Raw genomic sequence first — 18382 nt, 5'->3', positions numbered from 1 at the left:
TGAATATATGGCGCACTCCAAAGAGGTTTTAGCCAGCCCCAAAGAACAAGTCCTTCTTTCTTTCTTCCCTCTTCCTTTTCTGGCTTTCCTGTTTTTCATTTCCTTTTTTCCTTCACTTCTGTCCTTTCTTCTTCCCTTCAACATTTCTTTTACCGTTTCCGCCCTTTGATTTCCGCCCGCTCCCCTCTGTGTGTCAGGTCCGACGGGCATCGACATCGCTCCGTGTGCATTATTGAACAAACTATTTGAAGTGGAACAGGAAAGCCGCCTGTTTTGCAGATCAGTATCTGCTGGAATCACATCGGGTTAACATCGACCTCCCTCCGCTCGCTCCAGGATTATCTCTGTCCTCTGGAAAACTTTGAGGAAAAAAAAAAAAAACTTTAGGGGACAGGAGGTGTGTTCAAATGTGACGCCAGTGACAATCACAGACAGAACCGCCACACTGCCGCGCTCAGGCATCAATCAAGCTGCTCTCAGCTATCTTCTGGTGAATTATGTAAAACTCTTCTGTAAAATATTCATGTTGTTATGGTTGTTCAGCACTTCACAAACTTCTCCGAGATGTCAACATTGCCTAATGGCAACACAACAAGCCATGAATGATTTAAAATCAGTTTTAGAGTGGGAGGCTAAAGCAGAGCGATCAATGCTCCAATGTTTTATTGCTTTTTGGCAGCAGGTGTGTTCATGGACGTGGGTAGGGCATGGAAGGAGACGACTTGAAATGTTTGGTTTCCCAGCATTTATTAGCTCCTGCAGAAGACAATATTAATACATTAATTCAGTTCTGGCTTTTTTTTCTCGAGTCTGTCCTCCTTCGAAAAACTCCCACATAAGTAATTTGTTCAAGCAGCAATTATAACCTATATTTAGGTTTCTAGTGGCGGCGCCCTCTAGTGGCCGTAGTAGTTCTGACGGGAGCAGAGCAGGAAGTAAGGTGAGGAAGTATAAGAGCGTCAAATGTCCTGGATGGGTCAAACAATGGACTGTATTAATATGGACCACGGTTTCCCCCGGTGGTGAGTGTCTTTTTTGATGAGGGCCCGGCTCGGACCAGTCCCCGACGCGTTATTATGGAACCCACGCAACTTCTAGGCAACACCCACCTTTCAGTAGCATTGACACGCTACTATTGGCCAGGCGTCCATGCTTACGCAAGATAACAGAACCCCATTTGTTCAGGTCCTATCCCCTGACCAGTCGGCTATCCTAACCTTAACCACTCGAGGTCAATGCCTAAGGCCGGTTACACACTGGCTGCGTGGCGTGAGCGTGTCAGCTGCATGGCGTGTCCGTTTTTATTTCGGCTCCCATGTTAACAGGTCAGAGCTTACACACTGCCTGCGTGACACGCACGTCTCAGGCGCAAAACGCGTGCATGCTAGAAATAGGACCGACGCCTATTTTTCACGCGACACGCAAGCGTGTTGGAAGCGTTTCCAGGCAAAATAGAATAGGAAAATATATTATATTGTTATTATTATTTTAAAATAATTATGTCATTTTGACACGAATACATTTAATAAATGACATTTTGATGTTTGAAAGTATCGAGGTTTTGACATAAATGCAGATATAAATGTAATTAAAAAAAAAATTTGATTTTCTAATATTGCACCTGTCAATACAGAACGAAATATTCTGGAGCCTATTTTGCCGTCAATACTGCCGACGTCTTTGCTGTAATCAGATCAGTATATAGTTATGTTTAACATGGTATTACATCCATGTGTACAGACAAGGCTAGCAGCAGCAACATGTTTCTGGTGTGCAAAGACATAGAAAATGCCACGCAGCCGCCACGCAGTCGACACACAACAGAAACTCAGTGTGTAGCCGGGCTAACCCCAACCAATCGGGCTGCTTCATAGGGCGGGACTTAGACCTAGAAGTTGACAGACTCCATAGGGCCCCAAATTAAGTCAGTGCTAAAAGCTAACTGGAGATTTAAACAATATGACTATAAGTTTCCAACCGAGCGGTAACTGTACGGCACATCCAAGAACTCTTAATCCATCTGAATCCATCCGGTGCAGTCTGTGAGGTACCGACAGCTCACCGAGCCTCAAACCGACAAAACAAAGAAGACATTGTGAAGTGATTTTCTGCAGGGCTGCAGCCCTTCTCTCCCCTGTGTTTCAGTCCAATTCTCTCGTCTCTTCACAAGTTTAACAAGACACAAATCAGGTTCAGAGTGTCTCGTTTGGGGCAGCACCGTGCTCTCTCACACACACACACACACACACACACACAGAGTGACACACGCACTGACACACACACACACACACACACACACACACACACACACACACAGGACACGCACACATACGCACAGTAATAAAAGATTTTGAATTAAATTGAATTGAATGGTTCACCGTTCCATAACTATTCAACAGCCACCCAAGGTCTGAGCTAGAACAGTGTGTCGCTGTCCAACGAGCTGAAAAAGAACAAAAAAAGAAAAAACCTTATTTTTCCACAGAGGCAACAGTGGGGAGAATATTGGACACGCGGCGCTGTATACAATATTAATTGGCGGTGTTGCTGTGCGGTTCTGCAGCTGGTTCAATTTATTTAGTCCGTTTCCACTTCATATATCAGGGTGCGTAACTCCAGACTATCTGGGCTGTGCTCCAGTGTACACGGAAATTAAAATAGCCATTTGTATGTGTGTATCCAATTAATTTCAGCTCTGAAAGGACTAAATATAGATGTTATAGGGTAAAACAAAGGGACTTTTGTAGCTCATTCATCATTAAAACATTGAGGATTTAAGTGTGTGAAACTGACTATTTGGGTTGATGGAGCATAGTAGGAGAATACGTTATAGGAAAATAACCATTCATGCATGAAGTGAAGTGGTGATGTGTGTTGATAGCTGTGAACAAATCCCAGCCGACTCACACTGAAGCACATGAAGGACGTTCATATTTTGGTTTGTGCAGGGAAAAACAATAACCATTAAAGATTCATTCTGTGCAGCGGTGCAGTGTTCAGCACCGTCGTCTCACAGCGAGAGGGTCCCGGGGTTCGAACCTGTTCGCCGCCTCGGTACCTTCTCTCACACACACACACACACACACACACACACACACACAGTGCGTTTCACTATCTTTGTCGGGACCCGTCATTGACATAATGCATTCCCTAGCCCCTTACCCTAACCTTAACCATCACCACTAAATGCCTAACCTTAACCCTTACCCTCACCCTAACCATAACCTAATTCTAACCCTAATCCTAAAACCAAGTCTTAACCCTCAAACAGACCTTTAACCTTGTGGGGTCCAGCATTTTGGCCCCACAAAGTTGTCCGGACCCCACAAGTATACTGGACTCCTGGTTTTTGAACCCCACGAATATAGTTAAACCAGAAAACACACACACACACGCACTGACACACACACACACACACACACACACACATACCACAAAGGGCACACACACACACACACACACACACACACACACACACACACACACACACACACACAAACACACACCACAAAGGGCACACACACACACGCGCACTGACACACACACACACACACACCACAAAGGGCACACACACAAACACACACCACAAAGGGCACACACACACCCACACACACTCACACACCCACACACACTCACACACACACACACACACACACACACACACACAATGATGCTCATTAACTACGCCCTGGTAGCCGAGCTGCACCAATCACATCGGTGTATCTGATGTAGGCGGGCCAGAGGCGAGCTGAACAGATGACGACAGTTTAAACTACCAGTTAGCTCCTCTGGTAGCTAAGAGTTTAATCTACCAGTTAGCTCCTCTGGTAGCTAAGAGATTAATCTACCAGTTAGCTCCTCTGGTAGCTAAGAGTTTAATCTACCAGTTAGCTCCTCTGGTAGCTAAGAGATTAATCTACCAGTTAGCTCCTCTGGTAACTAAGAGTTTAATCTACCAGTTAGCTCCTCTGGTAACTAAGAGATTAATCTACCAGTTAGCTCCTCTGGTAGCTAAGAGTTTAATCTACCAGTTAGCTCCTCTGGTAGCTAAGAGTTTAATCTACCAGTTAGCTCCTCTGGTAACTAAGAGTTTAATCTACCAGTTAGCTCCTCTGGTAGCTAAGCGTACGGGGCTCTGGATACGTCACCCTGTGTATTATTGTGATTGGTCGTAGTGTTATCCAATTACGTGCAGTGAGATTCTCAAATGCATGCTTGGTGCCACCCCTCAAGTTGGGCCATTTTCATTACTCAGTGCCAGACCCTTATTCTTTCAGATTTGGGTCTGGATTTCCAGGCTAGGTGTCCCCCGCACTTTCCATGACGGTGCCCTCTGTCCCGCAAACTCGCAACACGTCTGAGTTGATTTGAACACACCATAAGTAGGCGAGTGTGCACGTTACTCCGGTAACGTCCACACTCTGCATTTGGGTCCTTCTATTGAATTTGCAAACCGTGACAAGTGAATGTATTAACAAACTTGGTTCATTTGGCTGAAATCTGGATCCTCTGACCTGCCTCCTGTGTAGCACATTTGCCCAGTGAGACCATCACAGCCACAGGCCTGGATAACTGCCCAGTGAAATCTGATAAATAGGTTATAGGATTTATTTTTAAGTTGACACTGTGAAGTCCTCCACAGAGCCAAACACAGCTCATAATAAATTAATGATTGAGTCCCTACGCTGTGTAGAAGAACTCTGATTTCAAAACACTTTATAAACGGAGCAAAAACTCTCCTCTGTTGGTTTCAACGACCCAAATAGCTGTTTGACAAAGCGGCTGACACGGAGTGGCGATGTGTAAGAAAAGGATGATGCAATCGCTCTTTCAAAAACAGATTTTTCCCAGCAGAGAGGGAAGGCTTTACGTCACACGTGTCAAAGTCAAGGCCCCGTGTGCCGAATCCGGCCCCTCGCAGATTTGGATCCGTCCCGCAAATTTTGCCAAGTCTAGTTGTGCGCCAAACCCAAAAAGGCGGGAAACAGTTTTGTTTGATTTGCTAAATTCTATGATGGCTAAGGAACTTTTTTGCTGACTTTTTGGGGACTTTATGTTGACAACAATGCGACAAAAGTTGAAAAAAGCAACAAAAGTGACAAAAAAAGATGGCAAAAGCCACAAAAATGTTGGAAAAAATGCAACAAATGCGACATACAGTAAGACAGTCAAAGATATTTTACTTTTTCGATGAAATAAAAGTATCTAGATAGATAGATAGATAGATACTTTATTCATCCCGAGGGACATTTTAGGCATCCAGTAGCTTAGACAACCATAATACAACAAGCACACGTACACATATATCTCACATACATAAAAATCACTCTCAGAGATTTAAACAGTTAACAATTTGGGAAGTGATTACAAAGGTCTGGTATGGACTGACCATGTGATGTAATGACCATGATAAGGTGCTATGGTAGAGTGTGTGCAATGGTGTAGCTGAACAAACTCTACATGTCTGGCCCTGGATGTGATTCTTATTTTCCAGTGTGACTCTTAGTGAAACTGAGTTTGACGCCCCTGCTTTACAGTATATGTGTGACTGTTGTTGTTGTTGTTGTTGTTGTTGTGCTGCAGCTGATTATGAAAGTGAACAGTAGAGATGTAGCTCCCTCTAGTGGCAACATTAAGACCCTGCCTTCAACACACTGTGTTCATCCCCCTGTACTGTGTATATATATATATATATATATATATATATATATATATATGGGGGGCATATCATAGTGGGGGGTCTGGGTGTCCTCCCCCAGGAAATTTTCAGCGTCAAAGACTTCATTTCCTGCATTCTGACACACTTTTATGCACCCATTTGCGGTGGAAATACCTTTATTTAGCCTATGTGAAGAAGAAAATCACAGATGACAATTCAAAATCAAAATTGTAATGGAAAGTATGTTGTTGTGTGTCACTGAGCATTTTTAAGTGGGTATATGGAAATCCCGGAGCCTTCTTAGTGGGTACACTGCATACACCTGCGTATCACGTGGACTACACCACTGCCCCTGCTGTATGTACTGACCTGTTGTTGTTCTGTGTCTCTGCAGGTTTTTAATTGTTCTGGGATGTTTGATTCTGGCCATTTTGACGACATTCAAGGAACACGAGAAGGTGTCTGCACACTGGCTGGTCATACTGGTGAGAGGATGGGATTCCTTCGCTTCTGTGTTCCAACCTTTTAGGCTGTTTTTGTTGTGGACTTGTACAGGACTTATGTTACATTTGAAATGCTGGTATACTGTAGAACAGAGCAGAAATAAAATAAAAAACTTTCTACACTGTGATTTATGACGTAACCAAACAGCGACTGTTTTTTCCTTTTTTGGGGGGTTTCCCCCGTACAGGAAACCTTCGCCATCTTCATATTCGGAGCAGAGTTTGCACTGAGGATCTGGGCAGCGGGATGCTGCTGTCGCTACAAAGGATGGAGGGGGAGGCTCAAGTTTGCTCGCAAACCGCTCTGTATTCTAGGTAAAGAGCGGGAATCATGGAAAAATAAGAGAGTGACATTTATAGGGCTGCAGCCAGTGGTGGAATGTAACTAAGTACAGTGGCTTGCATAAGTTTAGGAAACCATGCTAAATTTGACTAAAAAGAGGAATAAAAATCCATCTTTTGGAAATTGATCTTAATGCCTCAATTAAAAAAATGAGGAAAAATCCGACCTGTAAGGACACCAGTTTTCTTTGTGAATGAATAATGTATCGTAAATAAATAAATGTTCTTCCTTAAAATACAGGGGGCATAAGTCAGTACACCCCTATGTTAAATTCCCATAGAGGCAGGCAGATTTTTATTTTGAAAGGCCAGTTATTTCATGGATCCAGGATACTATGCATCCTGATAAAGTTCCCTTGGCCCCCCACATCATCACATACCCTTCACCATACCCCCACATCATCACATACCCTTCACCATACCCCCACATCATCACATCCCCTTCACCATACCCCCACATCATCACATCCCCTTCACCATACCTAGAGATTGGCATGGGGTACTTTCCATAAAATCATCTCTCAATGCAAATCAAACCAGCTATTAGGCTAACTGAAATAAAACCATGCCAATCTCCAGGTATGGTGAAGGGTATGTGATGATGTGGGGGTATGGTGAAGGGTATGTGATGATGTGGGGGTATGGTGAAGGGTATGTGATGATGTGGGGGTATGGTGAAGGGTATATGATGATGTGGGGGCCAAGGGAACTTTATCAGGATGCATAGTATCCTGGATCCATGAAATAACTGGCCTTTCAAAATAAAAATCTGCCTGCCTCTATGGGAATTTAACATACTGACTTATGCCCCCTGTATTTTAAGGAAGAACATTTATTTATTTACGATACATTATTCATTCACAAAGAAAACTGATGTCCTTAAAGATTGGATTTTTCCTCATTTTTTAAAATTATGGCATTAAGATCAATTTCCAAAAGATGATTTTTTTTATTCATGTTTTTAGTCAACTTTAGCATGAATGTGTAAACTTATGCAAGCCACTGTACATTTACTCCAATACTATTCTTAAGTCCAAATGTTGAGGTTATTGTACTTTGAGTCTCTTCTTTTCGTGCCACTTTCTACTTCTACTCCGCTACATTTCAGATATTCTGTTATAATAAAAGAAAGGACAAAACGTGACGTTACGCCACTATGAAGCACTGGATGAAAATATCCATTAACCTGCTTCCAATGTGTTCCGACTAAATCTTATTAGCAGCATTTTAACAACGTCTTTTAGGTTCAATCAGCTCTTATATGGAGCTAATTCCACAGCTCTAAAAAAAAGAACATTCATCGTTCCACAAAGAAGCCTTAATAACTTTGTCGGGTCAGACTCATTATTGGTTTGATAAAAGGGCTCACAGAGAGAATCCTCTTCTGTCTCAGACATCTTCGTGCTGATTGCCTCAGTGCCGGTGGTGGCGGTGCGTAACCAGGGCAATGTGTTGGCCACGTCCCTGCGCAGCCTGCGCTTCCTGCAGATCCTGCGGATGCTGCGCATGGACCGGAGGGGGGGCACCTGGAAACTGCTGGGGTCGGCCATCTACGCTCACAGTAAGGTAGGAACAGACACGACTCGGTTTGGTACCAATAGCCAGGTTTTCTATCTAATTGTCAAGCAAATTTTAACCGTCCTGTTGTCCTCGGGTCAAAGTTGACCCATTTTCAAAAGGTTTCTATATCAGAAATTTGGGTTTTCTTTCATCCAAATTGTCAATAGTAAAATAAATGATCAGTTCACTACTTTCATTGAATTTGGTTGTTTTATTCAATTTTATAGCATTTGAAAAAAAAATGATAAAAGAACGTTGAAAATAACAAAAATGTCAAAAAAGCACAGAAAAAAATCAACAAAAACATCGGGAAAAAGTGACAAAAACCATTCAAAAAAATTGACAAACGTTGGAAAAAAAGTGACAAAAACATCAGGGAACACGGCAAAAGTGTCGAAAAAGACGGCCAAAAAAAGATGACAAAAAAAAATTACATTTAAATTTTTGACCCAGAAAAACAAAAAGTTTACGGTCGACGGGAAGACAACACAAGGGGTAAGCGAACTTTTAAAATGTCGCAAAAAAGAAGAAAAAAAGAAAATGGGAATTAGAAGTGTTTCCATCAACTGGTTTAGAGCGAATAAACTAGACTACGCAAAGCGTAGTTTCATCACTAGTTGACGTTCGCATGGTTGTAGATTACAAACCGGCTTGCTAAATTAAAGAGTTTAGAAGTTAAGTTCTTTAATGGAGAGAGGTAGCATTGGACAAGTTGGCCACCTGTGCAGAATCCAGGGTTGTTGAAGAGACATTTGGTGTCAGCGAGACAACGCTGTGTATACGCGGCGTGCAGGGCCATACCATTTAAGCTGTTGAACCAATTCGTAAATATACCCGACGTGGCTAAGGCGCAGGCTATAGAGCCCCGCAACTCCACTACGCACTTTTGTGCCACAAGCGTACGGGGCACTGGATGGGACCTTCGATGGATACCGGGACTATAGTCATGTGAGTTACATGTTCACTATGTCACAACTTAATCAGCAAAGCTGTTTCCATCTCCCATTTTGAGCATTAACTCTTTTGTCGAAAAAGGCAAAAACCACCTCAAGCGAGCATGAAAACGTATTTGCCAATTTTTAGAATTTTGCCGTTACCATCAACTTTTTGCGATACTTCAAAATGCGCATTAAAATACGTTGATGGAAACACGGCTCTACTGTTTCTAACATCTCTACTACTACTCTTGACTGCACTGAGATTTAGGGGGCCCTTCAGCACTGGCACTTTATCTATTTTCGTGCAACAGAAAACTCAGATAGTCTAGCTAGCTGTCTGGATTTACCCTGCAGAGATCTGAGGAGCAGTTAACCATAGTCCTCAGAAATCCACCAGAGGTTAGAACGCCAACACAAAGAAAGAGGAAGGGGACGGACATCCGAAAAGAGTGACATCCGGCACAATTTCCGGCAGCACCTGAACAATACCAGAAAATGAAACGTCGTGGATATAGACTATAAAACCTGTTATATCTGTGTGAAGACAGTTTGTTGTGTAATCATGCGTGTGTTTGTGTAGGAGCTGATCACAGCCTGGTACATCGGCTTCCTGTCTCTGATCCTGGCGTCTTTCCTGGTCTACCTGGTGGAGAAGGATGACGTCTCCATGGACGTGTCCAACCACGACAACCCCACCGCTCAGCCCAAACCGCAGGACTTTGACACCTACGCCGACGCCCTGTGGTGGGGGCTGGTACGTAGATTACATCACGTTTCTCTATAACGCTACCTTTTAATCCAGTTTTCAGAAGGACACAGGCAAAAAAACAAACATTATTTTCATAATAAATCCTTCTTTTTCTCTGTAAATATAGCTTAAAGTCTTTCCTGACAACAGTCCTTAAAGTTGTAATCCTTAAGGCTGAGTTCACACACACTCAGGCGGTCCTCAGGCGGCCCTCAGGTGGCTCTCAGGCGGCCGTCAGGCGGTCCTCAGGTGGTCCTCAGGTGGTCTGGAAAACACAAGTCTTCCCATTCATTTTGAATAGGGGCAGCCCCGGGAAAAACTGAAGTGGCCTGCGACGATAAAGACGTTAAAGAACACACCTCGCGCTAAAACGCTACTATCTTTAAAGCTGATGCCTACATGTAAATGGACTGTATCCTCAAAGTGCTTTTACATAGTTTAGGGACCATTCACCATTGGTGTTTGGTGTTTTAAGCCCCCAACGTCGTCTTCCAGGCAGCGTTGCCTGGAAGGCACTAGGATGAGGCAATGGTTAGGGTTAAGTGGCTTGAAGTCGACGGTCGCAGCGCTGCCTTGAATTCGACGTTGGGGGCTTAAAACACCATTGAGCTTCACCATTCACACATACTGTGGCCGAGGCTGCCATACAAGGTGTCACCTGCTCATCAGATAAATATTCACACACATATACCGTCCGATGGCGCAGCATCGGGAGCAATTCAGGGTTCAGCGTCTTGCCCAAGGACTCTTCGACATGGGACTGCCGGGACAGGGATCAAACCACCAACCTTCAGATTGGTAGGCGACTGCTCTACCACCTGAGCCACAGCCGCCCCTGCATGTAAATAATGTACATTAAATTGCAGGAAACATGCCGACCATAAATCTTATAAAAAAAAAGGTTGAAAATGTTATGATTATTGTACTTTAAAACCGTAATGATATGAATGTCATGGAAGACCACGAGCTATGATTTGTCGAACAGTGTGACTTGTCCCACTGAACCCCGAGCAGTCTTATTATGTGGTGCAAAAAGAATAAATTTTTTTCTAAATTCAAGTGACCAAATCAGCCATCAGCAACATCATGGCTGCAGCTGGGCGGACAGAATGCACTCAGCCAAATTATCAACCCATGACATTTTGACTGGGATCCAAAAGTGGGATATCCGCCAAAAAAACTATTATCAGTTTTCCGCTAGTAATATTCTGCGTTTGTGTTGTGTTGTCGGGAAGCTCTTATGCAAAGACTGCGGCTGAACAACGTGATATTTTGTCAGAGAATCCAATCTGAAAGACAAAGAAATAAGGCTGATAGTGAGCCGGTAGCCTGTTGTGGAATCGCCCAGTGTTGGCAGAGCTTCATGCTCTAATGAATGCATCCAGTCATGGAGGTACTCTGCAGTTTTTCCAGCCTCATTAAGGAGACCGCCCTTCAACCAGGAGGCCAGAGTTCAAGTTCTATGACAGCAAGCATCTGCCCAGCTGAAGTGTCCTTGAGCAAGACACTCAATCATCCACAGCTGCATGTTCCTGATGATGATGTGACCTTTTGAACCACTGCACTGCCTTTTTAGTGGATCGACACAAGAGTTCACAGAGCGGAGCAGGGCTCCCAGCTGAGTTTCTCAACAGAACTACTGTATATTTCTGCAGAGAAGGACACTGAGACTCTTCCAACACCATTAATCTGTGTTACCGCTGTTAGAAATGTCTCCTGTCGCACTTCATAGTCGACAAATCCCTCAAGACCTTGTCAACTCAGACCAGGCCCCCAGAAAGTGTGCCAGGCTTTGGCCAAACACCAATGAATACTCAGAAATGAAGTCAGAAATTTAAGTGCGATATTGTTCCTCAATATGTTGGAAGCGTAACGTGACTTTATGTGTTAGTGGTTAGAACCAGTACTGTTTTGAAAACGTCCGCCATTACACAAAATGTCTGACGTTCAAAGACAACCTGTTTTACCTGTCAACATGACAACACTGAAAACTGTACTTCACCCTGGAAGGAGTTTTACAAAAGCCTTGTTTTCGGTAACCTAAAACCTGGCTTCCAGGAAGCAATTTGACATAGCGACCAAACAGTGCAATTGCAACTTCTGTGTCCGTCACATGATGCCCTCTAGCCCAAAAAGACTTTTCCCCACAGACTTACATGGCGAAAGACATGTCTGTAAATCAGTGTCACAACCTCCGCGAAACGACTCGTGTCACTATCAAAATTTGATCCATTCGGTTCGATAACATTTGGAAAGTCTAGAAGAACTGCACAAATAAATCATTTAAATCCCCATTCAAGTTAGCGGGGCGGTAAACAGGAAGTAGCCTGCTTTACGGGCCGCACAGTGTGGTAGAAGTGCTGACTATTCGGGCGCCCGGATAGCTCAGTTGGTAGAGCAGGCGCTCATATATAGAGGTTTACTCCTCGACGCAGCGGGCCTGGGTTCGACTCTGACCTGCGGTCATTCCCCCTCTCTCTCTTCCGTTTCAAGTGCCGACCATTCGGGTATTTTTGGCTCCATGATGGCTTCATGCACCAGTGAGCAACGCTGTATCCAGTTCTTGTTATACATCCATGACTCAGACATTTGAAAGTAACTTTGCGAATGTTAAATCTTCTTTTGTCTCTTTTGCAGATCACACTGACCACCATCGGTTACGGGGACAAAACCCCCAAGACCTGGGCTGGGAGACTGTTAGCCGGCACTTTTGCTCTGATCGGAGTGTCCTTCTTCGCTTTGCCTGCAGTGGGTACACTCTCCTGTATTGCATATATTAATTGCAGCAGCACTGAATTCTGAATACATTTAACTCACGCTGCTGATGATGGTTAACTGCAGCAATGTATCCTCATACAATGGTTCGTATATCGTGTGTTATCCTACGAATGTCTAGCAACACGAGCAATCAGTGTGTCTCTTGAAGCCCCTGCAGTGGAGAACTTGTTCAGGCAACAAAACTACGTGGTTAGGTTTAGGAAAAGATCGTGGTTTGGGTTCAAATAAGTATGTTTATTACGTAACTTACGTAAGTTACGTTAGGACCACTGCAGCAGGTGCAGCCACGATCCGGGTGCCACCACAATCCAAGGAAATTTCTATGTAAGCCCACACACCTGCACCAATTTTCTATTATTTGACTACTGCTTCTGTCTGTACAGAACCAATCCAATGTGTGCTTGGAGCATCAAATGACGTCCATAAAATAAAAGCTAGTAGTGTCTTTTGCCCTTTACAGCGGGGAACTGACACCCCCTTTAGACGATTGTTTCCGCGGCATCCAAAATGTTAAGACAATATTTAAATGAACTGTGTAGGATAACCAGCTGAACTTCTTACCCCATAGGAGCCAAAACGTAACCTGAGATCCTCTGGTAGGTCACTCTTGGTCACTCCCTGGTCAAAACTGAAAACTAAAGGGGATCGGGCCTTTTCTGCTCGGACCCCCCCGTTGTGGAACGACCTACTGGAGGGGATCAGGGAAGCCAACACATTGTCTTCTTTTAAGTCTCATCTAAACACTCTCACACTTTAGACTTGCTTTTATTGATTTTATTTTGTTTATTATCTGTCATTTCTGTTGTTGTATTTGTTGTTGCTTTTAACTGAATTAAAGCACTTTGTAACTTGTTGAAAAGCGCTTTTAAATAAAGGTATTATTGTTATTATTATTATCTCTCGTGGTATTACACGCACAGTACACAGTCAGCTCCAAATGTGGCCGTGTTGTTGACTGTGTGTTTTGTGGCTGCAGGGGATTCTGGGCTCAGGCTTGGCTCTCAAGGTCCAGGAGCAGCACAGACAGAAGCACTTTGAGAAGCGCAGACATCCTGCCGCCGGGCTCATCCAGGTGAGACACGACGTCATCAGCAACCTTCTCACTTCTCTCATGATCCAGGGTGCAGCTGTTTATGTAGATCTGACTGAATCCTACAATTTAACCCCTCGGGAACGGACCGTTGTGAGAAATCGTTGTTAACATGATACTGTTTAAATCGATCTAAAATAAAAACCGTAGCAGCCAGAGCGTTCATTCTTTATGCAGCAGAAAGCTGAGGGTTATGTCTTTCGCATCGTCACGTTGGACGCTCATGATGACCTCATCACGTTACAGGACCTACGGTGCAAAACGGCGTGACACCATTTCTATTGCAGATGAAACTATCAAACACCTTAAACTCTGCTCATAAAAATGAGCATATCTCAAAAACTTTAAGAAATATTTTGTTTGTTTCTACATTTAGAAATCTTTTGAATCGATATATACATATATATATATCCCATTTACGACACAATTTCAATACTTTTATTAATAATTACAGTTTATTGACTTAGAGACCCTTTTAGCTTAGCTTGTACTAATTTTAGGAATTAAAAGCATTTGAAGATACTCCAAGAAATGACTGGCGAACCATTTCTATTGCAGAGTTCAAAGGGTAAAACGCAAAGTGTCCATTCAACCAGGGGCGTCGGACTGGGGGGGAAAAGGGGACTGAGTACCTAGTACCCCTCATGTGAGGAGGGCCCAAAAAGATGCTAGAATGAATAGCTGTGGATGCGGGGAGGGGCCCATAGAAAATGCCTTTCTACAGCGCCCAGAATTTTGTGCTACGCCCCTGCATTCAACTGTTTTAATTGTGAGACTATTTGCTGTTTTGTCTTCTTATCTCAAGTCTGCCTGGAGATATTATTCAACCAATCCAATCAGGGAAGACCTTATAGCCACATGGAGATTTTATGAAACTATCATCTCTCTGCCCTGTTTCAGGTAAGTAACACCAAACAAAACATTAAATTGACATGGCATGTGTCTCTTTCATAGTCCTCCATCAGGGGTCCCACGGTCATGGAAAACCTGGGAACGTCATGGAATTTCCAAATCTAGGAAAAAACGAAAAACAGGGAATAGCAATCCCCGCCAATCGGTCCCAAAACGTCCCAGTTAGAGAGGGGGTCAGCCCTATGTTCCCACAGCCTAATGGTCCCACAGCCCTATGTTCCCACAGCCCTATGTTCCCACAGCCCTATGGTCCCACAGCCCTATGGTCCCACAGCCCTATGTTCCCACAGCCTAATGGTCCCACAGCCTGATGGTCCCACAGCCTAATGGTCCCACAGCCCTATGTTCCCACAGCCCAATGGTCCTACAGCCTAATGGTCCCACAGCCCTATGTTCCCACAGCCTAATGGTCCCACAGCCCTATGTTCCCACAGCCCAATGGTCCTACAGCCTAATGGTCCCACAGCCCTATGTTCCCACAGCCTAATGGTCCCACAGCCCTATGTTCCCACAGCCTAATGGTCCCACAGCCAGTCCCACCTAATGGTCCCACAGCCCTATGTTCCCACAGCCTAATGGTCCCACAGCCCTATGTTCCCACAGCCTAATGGTCCCACAGCCCTATGTTCCCACAGACCTATGTTCCCACATTTCTAAGATATTTTTTTTTCACTGAAAATTAGGCCCTATTTCTAAAAATCTTAGAAATGTGGGAACATAGGGCTGTGGGAACATAGGCTCGCGTTAGAGAGTAAATGCCATAAACATATTCTTTGTACATCTTTACAATCATTCCCTGAAAGAACCAAGCAGGCCTGCCTCGTTGCACCATCCAAATTTTCTTCAAAACTTGACATTTTCAGGAGTTTGAGAACGGCAACGCAGCGCCGACGGATGTCAGGCTTTATCCTGGAAATGTACTTCCGTTGATCCAGACTACAGAGAAGTGACTGACATTGATTGGAAACTATTTCATTGTCACTTTGTTCAAAGATCTTTTAAAATATTACTTAAGACCTTGCTCTACAGACCAAGTGGTTAAATTTAAAGAAATAAATATATGTAATATAAATATCTTTATTAAGACAAAAGTACTGAATGGATCATGTACCTTTTTGAACCTCAAAGACATAGAAGGTCTCATTTAAAGCATGAATGACAACTTCCCGCACATAGAGCATACACATTGAAGCGTTCAAATGTGTCTTCTGACTTATAGAGACTGTTGAAAAATTGTTAAGTGCTACTGTGGGTTCAGTTGATAACTTTGGCACTTTGTTTTCTCTCCATCCGTAGGAAGGAGCACTTGGAGGCCATGGCGAGGTAGGTCACTGCTGTTTGATCTCCAGCAGGGGTACTGTAAATCACACAGAGCTGCTGCCCAGAGTCTTTCTGATGGCGCTTTAATTAGCCAGGAAAGACTAATGAAGGTGCCCCGTCTGCTTTCAGAATAGCCTCATATATTAATTCACAAGTCGAATAAATCTCTGCGCTAATGCGGTAAATATGGGAATGGTGATGTATAAAACCCCGGCTCGTGCCTGCTCTTTAATAGCGCTGCCTTCCACATCAGCTACTTTGACAACATTTAGGCAGAGAGATTTTTTTTTTTTTTAGAAACCTATTAGTGGGTCCATTAGTTATGTTTCAATTATGAATGACAGTTTTGATCAGGTAATTAGGGCCCCAGATGGGGTCTTTGGGTTTGATTTTCTCCATCGCGCGGAGGGATATTAACAAGTCTCTGCAGCAAAACATGTCCTGAAAAGTCTCACTCATTTGTGGAGGAAAGGTATTTTGTCTTCATTAGCTGCTGAAATGTCATAAGTGCAGCGCAGTAATCAATACACAGTTATTTCTGGTGACCACAGACATCAGTGTAACTATATACAGGGTTTCCGCGGAGTCTTAAAAAGTGAAAAAACCTAAAAAATTTCAAAAATCAAAATTTCGAGCCTTAAAAAGTCTTTAATTCGCAAAAGTAAGTTAAATAATTTTAAACAGGTCTTACATTTTCCTACATCCATGTAACGCCTTTAATGCTCATTGGAATGTTTTTTTTTTTTAATCCGTGGTGTTGAAGTTCTTTCTTTCGCTCGTCCAAAATATATAATATTATATATAATATATTCGCTGTGTATGTACAGATCATTTTGAATCTGTGTCGCTTTTTTTCAATTTTAATAATTGTATTTACTTTGCAAGTACTTTTGTGACTCTGCATTTCGTACTTTTATGTTGTAATATCCTATAGGTCTTAAATTCCATTCTTAAAGGTCTTAAAAAGTCTTAAATTTGACTTGTTGAAACCTGCAGAAACCCTGTACATAACTGTACTGTACAGTTAAAGGCCTGATGAAATGGACGTTGGAGCGCCTTTAGCGCCTGTGACATATTTCCCAACGTGATATCATGATTTCACAACATACACGCCACACTGTTATCTGTACGCATTTTGAGCTATCCGCATGTATGTTTACGCCGAAGAACAGGGCGTTGCATTTGGAGCTATCCGTGTGTACAGTGGACGGGTTGGGTTTAGGGAAACAATAACGGGATGCGGGACAACAACGGGACGGTTGGGTTTAGGAAACGTGACACACGGGACACGATCCCCGGTCTCCTGGGTGAAAGTCCTGTGTTGTTTGACCCATCCACCCCCCCAACCAACCTCCCTATGCAGATTTACGGCCTTTCATACTACTCGCTACGACGTAAATTGACACGCCAAACGGCGTTGATAAACATCCTACAAAGCGATTATGCGTCTTGATAACACGCCAAAATGGCATACGAATTGGCGTGTCATACATATATGCCACTCCATGAGATCAGTCTGTATTTCCTAGTGAAACGGAAGTTTTGAGCGATACATCAAACCCGTCGCATTGATTGGACCGCTAAAAAGTGGGCAGGGTTTTAGTTCAGTACTGAGGACCGTTGGCAATGGCCTAGTCTATTGGTAGATGCTAGATCGGATCCGCTAGACGTACCGAAATAATCACGAGCATAACGTGCATCCGATCTAGCATCGACCATAGTCTATACCCTCGACGTTCCACTTCCGGGATTGCTCCGGTGCCGCCGGAAATTACGCCGCCGGATGTCCCTCATTTCGGCCGGATGTCCGTCACCTTCCTCTATCTTCTATCATCCCTTACAGGCTGAATTTCAGATGCTGCCATCTGGATCACGCTTTAAACTCCCAAAACTCAGAACCAACAGCTATAAACACTCTTTTGCACCTGCAGCCGTTCTACTTCTTAAGTCTATAAAGAACCATAGATAACTTATTGACTTACTATTTATTGATTGTTTACTGTTTTTTATTGTTTTTAACTATGCCTGCAAGGTAGGCAATTTCTGTATTGTGTGTATGATTGTGTCTGATTTGTACTATACTATCTGCTGCACAACAAATTTCCCTATTGGGGGACAATAAAGTAACTTGAACTTGAACTTTGTGTTTTAAACTCCGGTCGATTTATGAGGACTATGGTTAACTGCTCCTCAATAAAAATCCTCCTCCTGAACAATCTGTCCCCCTCACTTCAGAAATTATGGCTACACCCTGGACTGCACATATTTCACACAGTAAGCAATTCAATCAGGAGAGACTTTGTTGCAGATATGCAAAGATTTATTGCACATAAGCATAATATGAAATGTACATAGTATTTGGGGATTAGACTCCATCATTCAAAATATTTTAAAAGGGTAGAGAAGCCAGACATATTCTCCTCCGATGGAGCCTAGACACTGGTGATGGAGGAGAGGGACCCCGGAGGCTGAACGAAGGAGCTGTCTGTCGGAAAGGGACTCAGGTTGCCGTGGTTGACGATGCCCCGAAGG

At 43.4% G+C, this 18382-nt stretch overlaps 1 protein-coding gene across 1 annotated transcript in view; it reads left to right on the top strand.

Moving 5' to 3' along the window:
• The window catches only part of kcnq3 (potassium voltage-gated channel, KQT-like subfamily, member 3), a 137283-nt gene that overhangs the window by 99392 nt on the left and 19509 nt on the right, over positions 1-18382 (top strand). Inside the window, exons 3-10 of the mRNA XM_036005439.1 lie at positions 6054-6144; positions 6351-6477; positions 7898-8070; positions 9583-9756; positions 12388-12498; positions 13505-13600; positions 14424-14518; positions 15827-15853. Coding sequence (XP_035861332.1) covers positions 6054-6144; positions 6351-6477; positions 7898-8070; positions 9583-9756; positions 12388-12498; positions 13505-13600; positions 14424-14518; positions 15827-15853 — 894 coding nt within the window. The remainder of the gene's footprint in view (positions 1-6053; positions 6145-6350; positions 6478-7897; positions 8071-9582; positions 9757-12387; positions 12499-13504; positions 13601-14423; positions 14519-15826; positions 15854-18382) is intronic.

The sequence above is a fragment of the Sander lucioperca genome, chromosome 9 (assembly GCF_008315115.2).
Source record: "Sander lucioperca isolate FBNREF2018 chromosome 9, SLUC_FBN_1.2, whole genome shotgun sequence".
NCBI classification, from domain to species: Eukaryota; Metazoa; Chordata; class Actinopteri; order Perciformes; family Percidae; genus Sander; species Sander lucioperca.
The sequence above is the reverse complement of the archived record's forward strand: the minus strand, read 5'-3'. Positions and strand labels throughout refer to the sequence as shown.